General features: G+C 42.6%; 1 protein-coding gene across 2 annotated transcripts; it reads right to left on the bottom strand.

The window, feature by feature from the left end:
- Positions 1–48: 48 nt before the first annotated feature.
- LOC112561790 (atrial natriuretic peptide receptor 1-like) lies at positions 49–9,589 on the bottom strand. 2 transcript variants are annotated; one of them, XM_025234513.1, is made up of 15 exons: positions 9,522–9,589; positions 8,703–8,768; positions 8,079–8,156; positions 7,340–7,444; positions 7,046–7,116; positions 5,096–5,257; positions 4,730–4,882; positions 4,426–4,594; positions 3,674–3,826; positions 3,245–3,368; positions 2,907–2,975; positions 2,492–2,666; positions 1,878–1,988; positions 1,406–1,497; positions 49–1,132 (listed from the first exon to the last, which is right to left on the bottom strand). In XM_025234513.1, the coding sequence occupies exons 6-15, from the start codon at positions 5,124–5,126 to the stop codon at positions 1,067–1,069; spliced, it is 1,143 nt and encodes a 380-aa protein (XP_025090298.1). In that variant the 5' UTR covers positions 5,127–5,257; positions 7,046–7,116; positions 7,340–7,444; positions 8,079–8,156; positions 8,703–8,768; positions 9,522–9,589; the 3' UTR covers positions 49–1,066. The 2 variants fall into 2 exon arrangements, with proteins under 2 accessions (XP_025090298.1, XP_025090307.1); XM_025234522.1 differs by having other exon boundaries at positions 1,890–1,988.
- Between the last annotated feature and the right edge of the window lie 214 nt (positions 9,590–9,803).

Raw genomic sequence — 9,803 nt, 5'->3', positions numbered from 1 at the left:
GCAATCCCGCACATGGCGTTCTTGTTCTACATCTCAGCTTATCGATTCAGTCAAGATGTATCGAAACATTTTACTGGGTTGGTTTTTATTGTTTGAACAGTAAATGCTTGCAGTCAAGAAGAACTGCCCTTTACTCACCAAGTTCAAACCAATTTACATTTTTGTGATTGAACAAGCGGGTTTTATGCGTCTCTACTCTCAGAGTGTGTGTGAGAGAGAGAGGACTGCATGTGTATGCGCGCGGGTTTCGATGAAGGCATCTACATTGTGCGATTTAATCTTTTTTCGCCATATATTCTCCATAAAAAAATGTTGATATTCTTTAAAATTGAACACATGATATGTGATGAGCAACGATAAGACACAGATATGAAACTAGAATTTCAGTAAAATTGAATAGCAGGGTTCTGCTAACAAAACTATTGAATAACTGCACATGTAATCCAGCTGCTGCTAGCATGGACATACATAATTACGAAACATTAAACAGAATTCAGTTGTCACTTAATCCCTGAAAAACACTAACAAAATGCATATTGCTCAGATAAAGTTTGCCACGTGATGTCACATCGCTAAAGAAAAAACTTCATTTCATGACTCGTGACAGAAATGCAACAAAATATCAAGTCACCACAGGGATTTAATTTGTAGTAGGGCAGACATTGGCGCCTACACAACCAGACTGGCTTTTGCGTTGTGTGCGCCATAGCCATTTGTAAGCAAGCTTACATCAAAACAACATTAAAATAATTTTTTTTTAAAACCGTGGGAGCGTTTTCAAGTCTCCGAGGGATACAAAATAAAAAATAACGATGAGATATGGAAAAATTAAGTCGGGAAATCTGAACGCGGCATAGTCAAGATTTCTGGAAAATTTCCGTACTCTGACAATTTGTTGTTGTCAGGATAACAAGGGTTCCGCAGGTAGAGTTTTTGTGCCATGACATATTTATTTTATTATCAGTTTTTCTCCCCGAGCAGTGGAAAGACTCGAAAAATTGTCGTCTGCAACAGCAAAGACATTGCGTGCTTTGGCTGAAAACCAGGAGTGCGTTACCTTCAGGGTTCAAGGGTAGGCAGCACGCTGTTTTTTCTCCCCCAGAAGCCAGTATGTCGTCATGAGACCTTTGCCCTGCGAACCCATAGTGTGAATATCTTACATGAGTACATCTGCAGCTCTTCTTTGTTGTTACTTATTTTAAGATATTAAAAAAAAACAAAAGAAAGCGTACAAAAAATCATGAATAAAAATAAGCGCAAAACATCTTCCAATGTTTTTTTTCCCATCCACATCATGACTCGGATATAATTTTGTTTGCGCCACCAACAATAACGGACAGTCACTACCAGCAGGGTCCCACCCTAACAACACTCAGGATGTCAGACTGGGTAGGCTAAAGATTACCTTGATGATTACTTCTCCTCGAGTCGCGATGTCAAATGTTCCGAATGTCTGTAGGAGTTCACACGTCTTGCCACTCATGTGTATCTTCATGGCTGAAGTGGAAAATATATGCTTTGAATGTAATCTAAATCCCAGGAAATGACACGCAAAGAGGATACGTACAGAGACAGATTGAAGGACGAATGAATAACGAATGAGGAGAGAGAGGATAGTGGAATGGTAAGAAATGTAACTTCGAAGGACATTGTTACCTTTTTTAAAAATTATTTTTACCGATATCAGATGAGTTTTAAGGTTCCAAAACCTATTTCAGATTCATAACGCTGCAATAAACTTATCCGGATCACTGTTTAGTCAACCCACAAAGTCCTCACACCCACAACGTCCGTGGACCCACTCTACAACACATACAATGTCATGCGAACCACAACCGGTGCCAACTAGTCACTTAAAGTGCATAGGGCGCACGCACTTCTTCGTGTACCTTCTCCGTTGGACTCCATTCTCGAGGCCGTGTTGACCGTGTCTCCGAACAGGCAGTAACGAGGCATTTTCCGCCCGACCACTCCGGCACACACGGAGCCTGCACACAGCGATAGTCACGACACTGAGGACTATAGTACCTACAGCTGAGACTAAGTACTGAAACACAAAGGTCTGGACACAGGTTTATAACTTCGGAAACAAGACACTTCTCCTTCAGCACCCCTTCAGTTCCCCATTTTGCCCTGGGGATATGACTTGCTCTGGATTCATGACAATGGCCCCAGTAGAGGCGATACATGTTACTGGGGGTTTTAACGGCAAAGATACTAAATACTATAATTATTTAAGATGGGTCATAGCGCGAAATTCCCTACGTAAACTATTTTCCAGGACAGCTGGAATTAGTGCAATTAATGGCACTACATGCGTCTCCACTAGCTCGAATCTTCACCTGAGCCGCCATCATGGAGTCCGTTAGATGGCTCTCGTTTCGCTGCCACCACGTAAAATCTCGTATGACCCATCATATAGTATTTACTATCTTTGTTCGCGGTGACGAGGTTTGTACACAAAGCAGTCGTTGATGAGATGAGGACTAACCTGAGTGAAGACCAATTCGAAGCTGAAGCTTCTCTTTTGGCCGGTGACGTATCTTGAAAACGGAAATGACGTCACGCAGTGCCAGGGACACGCGCGCGATCTGCTGGGCGTGGAGATTTCCATTACGGTGAGGCAGACCAGATACCACCATGTAGGCATCGCCAATCGTTTCAATCTAAGAACACAAAAACGAACGAAAAACAAATTGACACCGCACACAAACACGTGAGACAGAAACTTTAGTTTGATTCAGTGTAAGACTGCGAATGGGCGATGATGATGATAAGGCAGCGAGTGGGCGAGGATGATGATAAAACAGCGAAAAAACCCCCACACATACAGAGCAGTTTCCGCCAATAAATGTTCATAAAATTATATGCAAAGAAACGGCGAGGAGCGCCAAAAGTCATTTTACCTTGTAGACGTCAAAGCCCTCAAGAGTGGCGTCGAAAGTCGAGTACAAATCGTTCAGAAGGTCAACCACCTGCAAGGATGTCAAACATACCTCAACAAGACAGTATTTGTGAGCACAGCGTAGAAGTATTCTCAAGTTAAAAGTGTGATTTTTGCAAAATTCTATTTCTAGACCAGTCTGGGAGTGGTGTATCAAAATGCGAGGTCAATAAATCAGCGTTGGCGAATAATAATAATAATACTGTAATAATAACACCACCACCACCACCACCACCACCAACAATAACAGCAGCAGCCAGGAGTCTGATGATGTTGCCACTCGGCGACACCGAGACACACCTCCATAGCGGTCGAAGTGCTGGACAGTTCAGTAAAGCCGACGATATCGCTAAAGTAGATGGTGACGCATTCGTAGTGCTCGGCTTCAACCGCCAAACCTCTCTTCAGTCGGTCGGCAATCCCCCTGGAAAGACCAGAGGACGGGGTTTGACAAGGCCACTACTTACATGTAAGAACTGCTTTATGGATCTTTCTTAGGAAAGGGGTCAAGCTTGTAAAAAGATGCCACGAAAGGAAGACCACACAACAAAGGGCCAGTGAATGAAGAAAGGGGAATGGAGTAAGCGTGGTCAACTCTTTGTGTTATAAATGTTTAAGAAAATATGAGACGCATACCACGTACGCACTCACACACACGCACACACAGGTAGAGTTTGAGCGACCTATAAACGGGTTACAGACATCATGAAGTTAACATCTCGGTGTAACCTGGGCAGAATCTCGTAAAGAAGGGCGTCAGCTTTCTTCTTTTCCTCCGCAAGTTCCTCTGTCTTTTCTTCCACCATCTTCTCCAGGTTACTGGCGTACAGTTCCATTCTACGCAACAGGTTGTCCAAGAAGTTGGCAGATTGCCCACATTTCCTGCAAAGGCACCGAACAGAAAGCATCTTAAAACGACAACAAAAAGGGATTTTTTTAACTTACTGTTTTTCGGGTTTTTTTTTATCACGATTTGAAGGCTAAGGATTTTTCACTATTTCTTCCCGAATTAGGCTCTGATGCATAATTGTATTCATCTGGTACCACCAATGCATAAACAAAACGGAAAAACTAAGGATAAATGAGAAGCACCATTCAGCAATTTCTCTTTCTCCGATACACAAGCAGCATAAACACGTCAGACTTATTTTACATAAAACTGAGGCACATTATGGTGGCATTTTTTGGTCTCTTAATTCTCTTCGTAATACTGGAGACTTTGATAGATTATAGTAAGAAGAATCAGACTACCGCAGTACAGAATATTGAGATGCTTAATAAAAACTGTAGTATTTTCTAAAAGGTCGCTGGCTGAAGGACAATAATAATTTTCTCGTCTTGATTTTCTCTCTAAGTCAAGCAAGGAGACTAGTAACACTTGGGGATGCAACAGGATGGGTGAATAGGAAGAAGAGACAGGTAGAAGTTGACTTGCAGGGGATGGATGTGGGGGTGGGGGTGGCAGAAGTAGACTGCCTTACGCGGCCATGCCCTTCAGCTGCTTCTTGACCCACACTACGGTTGGCCTAGTGCGCGAGTCCTCGCCCCAACATGACGTCATCAGCGCCCGGAACTCGCTGAGGTTGGCGGGTACGTCGGCGGAGGGTCGAAACTCATGCTCACCGCCCCTCTTCAGGCGTTCCAGGATTTCTGCAAAATCATCATCATCGTCATCGTCAGCGGGATCGAAAACGTCAGTACAACAGCGAATGTACGTACACAGGGTCTTGAACATATACAAACATATATATTCTCTCTCATTCACTTACACGTGACAGTATTTACCATCGAGGGTGAGGTAGTCCGCCTCGTGTTCGTATGGCGATGAGCGCGTGACGATCTCGCTGAGGACGATGGCGAAGCTGTAGATGTCCCCTTCTCTTGTGCCCCTGGAGGGCGCGTTGCCGCGTAGAATCTCCGGCGCGCGCCACAGACATTCTGCGAGAGAAAGGTTCAAGTTTCTGGCTGTTCCCATATTACATATAAAGAACGAGGAAAAAGTATATGACAGATTTTAAACATAATGGAAAATGTTCACCAGGGAATCGATTAATACTCTCTTAAGAAGCCTTTGCAGAGATGAACACTTTTGTAGCAAACGTTTGTAGCGATTAACACCTTATTAGTAAAAGGCTCAAACCCCCCAAATACCCCGCTTGTATTCCTGCGATGTAGTGTCCATGATTTCCTGGCAAAAGAGGGAGGGCAGACCAAAGTCCGTGAGCTTGACGTGAAGCGGTTGTCGATGAGACAAGTGGCGCTGCTCAGTCGCCCATGGTGTTGGACTGGACTGGCATGGATGTAAGCCAGACCCTGAATCCGGAAATAATTTCAGTTTTATTTCACGAAAGTTCTAAAATCTTCGGGGACTGATTCTGCCTTACGGAGATAGCTGTGCTTAGTTTACGATCAGTAGTAAAGCTTCACGTTAGTAAAGATTTGCAGAAAGAGCTCTGGTTAGTTTCAGAACTTTTTTTTTCGTTTTCTTTTTTAGAAAGAGGACCAACATTTATCTCTTTAAAATAATACCAGCAGACGAGATGAATGAACCGAGAATAAACTATTGTATAAAACGACCCAAAAACTGCAAGAAAGAGACATCAAGAGTTCCTTCTTGTGTGTGTGGATGTGTGTGTGTGGATGTGTGTGATGTGTGGGTGTGTGTGTATGTGTGTGTGTGTGTTGAGGGGAGCGGCCAGGAGAACGCGTGTCACTCTCCCTATTCCCTGGTTAAAGCCTGCAGCCATTCCCAACAGTCGAGGAGTTATTAGAGAGTTGTTCTGGCTATCTCTAGATGGCTGCAACAAACACTGCCTGAAGTCACCTGTTTAGTTCCCATGTATCTGATCAACAAAGGTCATAAAAGCCCAGAAGAACAAGTAGAAATGTTCATGAAAAACTAAATGTGCATTTCACCCTATCTTGCCCCTGATTAGGACAGGCAATACAATCGGTGAACGCATGCACACACACCTCATTTACATCGAGACTCCACGAGTTGCAGACTCACATATTCAATGACTTTCTTGTTTTTCTGTTCATTTTCACGATGCCAGATGACTTTTTGTGTGTGTGTGACAGGATGGAGGCTAACTGGGACAGAATATGCATCACGATCGCTGGCTTTTCTGATCTTTTCCTGAAGCCAAAGTTCTGCTGCCATGATGTGTTGTTAACTCGACTCTTTAAAACCTACATGTACGTGGCAAGCGTAGGACAGAAGACTTGGCTGACAACCAGCTTACTTCCCCCTTGCTACCTTCATTAATCCCGCTTATCGCTGTCTATAAAACCTTTTCATTGACTCGTTTGATGACATCTGAGGATGTTAGCCTCGTGTTCAAATTAGATATTCAGACACCATACAAACGGGTAATTGCTACTGCAGATCAAAAGTCTGGAAAAGCATTTATCTGCCCTTTGCATGTTTTTTTTTTTTTTTTGGTTACTGCTTCATTTCACAAGAAATTCGTCTATGCAGTCTGCGGCAGATGTAAAATACCCCGACAGCTTTCAAGGTTCCTCGATGATTTTACTGCCATGACATAGGAACTGAAAACTTTCTGTCGTCTAGTGATGTTGCGCAAAGGTTACTCACGTGTTTGTGATGATGCCGGTGTAAAGGAACCTATGGCATTGCCAGTCGAATAAAAGTCTAGCACATGCAATTACCTACAGTACATAACACTTGATAACAATGATAAACAAAAATGTTGTCACAATGACTATATTGCCAAACGGCGCATTCCCGGGAACCTGTCTCCTTCACTGAGGGATTCATAGTTGTACTGAGACAATTACTGACACAGAAGAAACGGCGTGAGGACCCTCGACAGATATTGTTTAGACAAACAGTGAAACTGGTGAAGCAGCGTTAGAATCCACGAAATCAGTGTCATGTGAAACAATCTGATGCAGAGAGTAACAATATAATAACTGGAAACTACACCTGGACAGAAAGGAAATAAGGATTATTTGTTTGTTATTATTGCTGTTGTTATAAAAAAGATGAAGAAAGAAGGAACAAATCAAAGAGGAGGAGATCATGTTGGGAAGGAAAAGTAGTTACAAAAACGGTGAATGTCGAAGTGGCTTACCTACCTGTACCACGTCTGTCGCCAAGATAACTTGAACTGTGTGTCGAGTGACAAGGTGTTTTGTCCCAGAATATCCTACAGAACAGAGACAGAGTATTAGCTGTTAGAATTCCGGACGTTAGCAACTATCTGACAGATAGAACAAATAATTAAAACCATTGTTTTTTTTATAAGAGCCATCATGCCTGATACAGCTACTCGACTAATATTAACACACAACTGTGTTGTGAATCTTTTTCTCCAAAGCATGCATTCTGCCTGTCACGGTCAGGCCTAGACAGTAAACAACAAAGGTAACCTGAAGCGTTCCCTTAGGGCAGAATTCAGTGACCAGTGCAAACGGTGGTTCTTCCAGATACGCGCCGAGCACACGCACGAGGTTGGGAGCGGAGATTTCTTGTACCTGAAAAACCAGTCAATCGATTCAGGAGGGAAGGTATTGGTGATTTACGCCCGTAAAGCCAAGGCAGCCAGCCTGTAGACAGATGCCACATGCAGAGAAAGAACAGCGTGCCCGAGACGAGATCTGAACCCAGGACAGCCAACCCTCACTGTATTGGCGACAAGCGATAATCATTGCGTCGATCGACGAGGAACTGAAGGCTTCTATTATCTTTCTGAATAAGTGTAATCACTCAGTTTCGCGCCTGACGAATAAATAACGGAAACAAAATTCTGCCTTCGTACAGTTTTACCAGTGGATGCGTTTCTCTTATTCACTGTCCTTTTTTGTGCCCGTCTGTGCGTCTGTTTGTGTGTTTGGGTGTTTATTATGTGTTTGCATGCCTGTTTTTTTTTTTTTTGGTGTCCTGGACAAGCTGTTTATTTTTTGCATGTGACACCTGTTTACAAGGCCGGCTGCTGTACTATGACATGTTCTTAGATGTAGATTCCCCTCCCTCGTCCACACGTGTGGCTGTGTTTGGAAATGTCTGGGAAGGTTTAAACACAAGACCAGTGAGCGCATAGAGAAAATGTATGCTTGTGAGAGATAAATAGATAACTAGAATATAGAATTGGGGAAGAAAGAAACTAACAAGTTTGAATTCTTGTAAGACACAGCCGCTGATGACAGGTTTCTTCACTGCCAGACGCCGCAGACGAACATGCTGTCCCTAGCATAAACAACACAAAAATTTGTGAAAAATACCTTTTCAGTGCACACACACACACACAACAAAATTCAATGACAGAAATCGGAACTCGTACTTTAAAATGGAAAACTGCGTACACAGGAAATCTGTGCAACGAGCTACAGAAAATAGAGAGAAAACTGATCTGTGCTTCATGTTTCCTCTTGAGTAAAGTATAAAAGTAATTTATGGTTCACCAGCAGACACCACCAGAAACCTCAAAGAGAGACAGAAGGAGAAAGAAAAGACTGAGAAGGATGAAAAATAATTGACGGGGGAAAAAAATCAAGAACAGTTAACAGCGTGAGAAAAAGTTTGAAATTATTCCAAATGGAAAAAAAGATAAAAAAACACTGGAATACTAGGATTACCAAGACAGAAGCCCTAAAAATATTACAAAATTAATTGTGGAAAAATATAAATTCTGATTTAATTTAATTAAGGCATGAGAACAGTTTATGTAAGTGTGCTGTAGGCAAAATAAAACGAGAGAGGCCTTTATACTACAAGATCTTTGTCACACATTACCTTGAATATTGCAATACCGCTGTCAGGGTCTCGGTTTTGTTTTGAACTGGAGCTCGGTCGCCTCGCCTGTCAATAAAACAAACATGGACGCTTCAAAATTGCTCCACAAACAAGGAATTGGAGAGGGCCATTAGAAGGCTCTTGAGAAGCCAGAAACAGAAAAAATTATGTTTAATGACTGTGACTTGAACAACAGGAAGTGATAAAAGGTCCATTCAGAAAAATTCTAAGGACCATTTGTTTTCAAAGATTCTCGAAGATATTTGTATTCCCATCGTCCCAGTGGTATTTTTCTGGGCGTTTATACTGACAGGAACGTGCACACATGAATACTTTATTGTTTTTCTCTTAAAAGGGGTTGTAAATATTGCGATCGAGTCTACAAGGTGTGGAAGAGCATTTTAAAACGGCTTTTAATCACGATTTCTGTTCACTTGAGCAACATATATACTGATCGATAATTTATTGATTCTAATAATCACTATATTTAATGCCGATGAACTTTTGTTAATTAAAAGTCAAGTCATTCAGTCAGTCATTCGGCCCTTGGCTGCTTGGTATCTGTCGTTGGATGAGGAGCACATGAATAGACGCGGCATCTGATAAGGCTGACCACCCACGCCAGGTTTGGGTGATAAAAGGTCTTTATGGACGACCAGTCCAGTCTCTGACGTTCGTAAACCAGTTTTTCTTCTTGTTCTTCTTCATAAACGATCTGAATGGATTTGCTTAGCGAGCGCTAAAAATAGATTCTTTGAGGGAAAGAAAAGGTGAGAGAAACTGCTGTGTTGTACACTCCGTCCCACTTCCCCTTCTCACCCGAGACTGTAGGGAGACGATGGACCCGATGACTGACTGGTTAATGAATGCCAACTCAGCTTTCTCGAGTTCTGAGAGGCCACCACCACAAAAGTCTAGCACTGAGAGGCTTTTCGCGGGCCACTTCACCGCCATCTCAATTGTACTTGCAGTAATTAGTGGGATAGAAGGTCGAGCACTGAATCGAAATGTTCGTCCATCGAAAAAAAGATGCGTGGGGATAAATACTTCTTCCCTTTTTTCTGGTTTTTCTTGCATCCCTGGTCTAGCACACTGCTACTC

This window comes from Pomacea canaliculata, linkage group LG1 (assembly GCF_003073045.1).
Source record: "Pomacea canaliculata isolate SZHN2017 linkage group LG1, ASM307304v1, whole genome shotgun sequence".
Classification (NCBI taxonomy): Eukaryota; Metazoa; Mollusca; class Gastropoda; order Architaenioglossa; family Ampullariidae; genus Pomacea; species Pomacea canaliculata.
This window is presented reverse-complemented; position numbering and strand designations above follow the sequence as displayed.

Bases quoted from the DNA above. Each gene is read 5' to 3' on its own strand.
- LOC112561790 (XM_025234513.1), bottom strand. From the start codon at position 5,126: ATGGACACTACATCGCAGGAATACAAGCGGG. The intron at 3,369-3,673 runs GTTACACCGAGA...TGGTCTTTCCAG, and splicing joins CTTTACGAGATTCTGCCCAG to GGGGATTGCCGACCGACTGA. The intron at 2,976-3,244 runs GTGTGTCTCGGT...ACATCCTTGCAG, and splicing joins GCACTTCGACCGCTATGGAG to GTGGTTGACCTTCTGAACGA.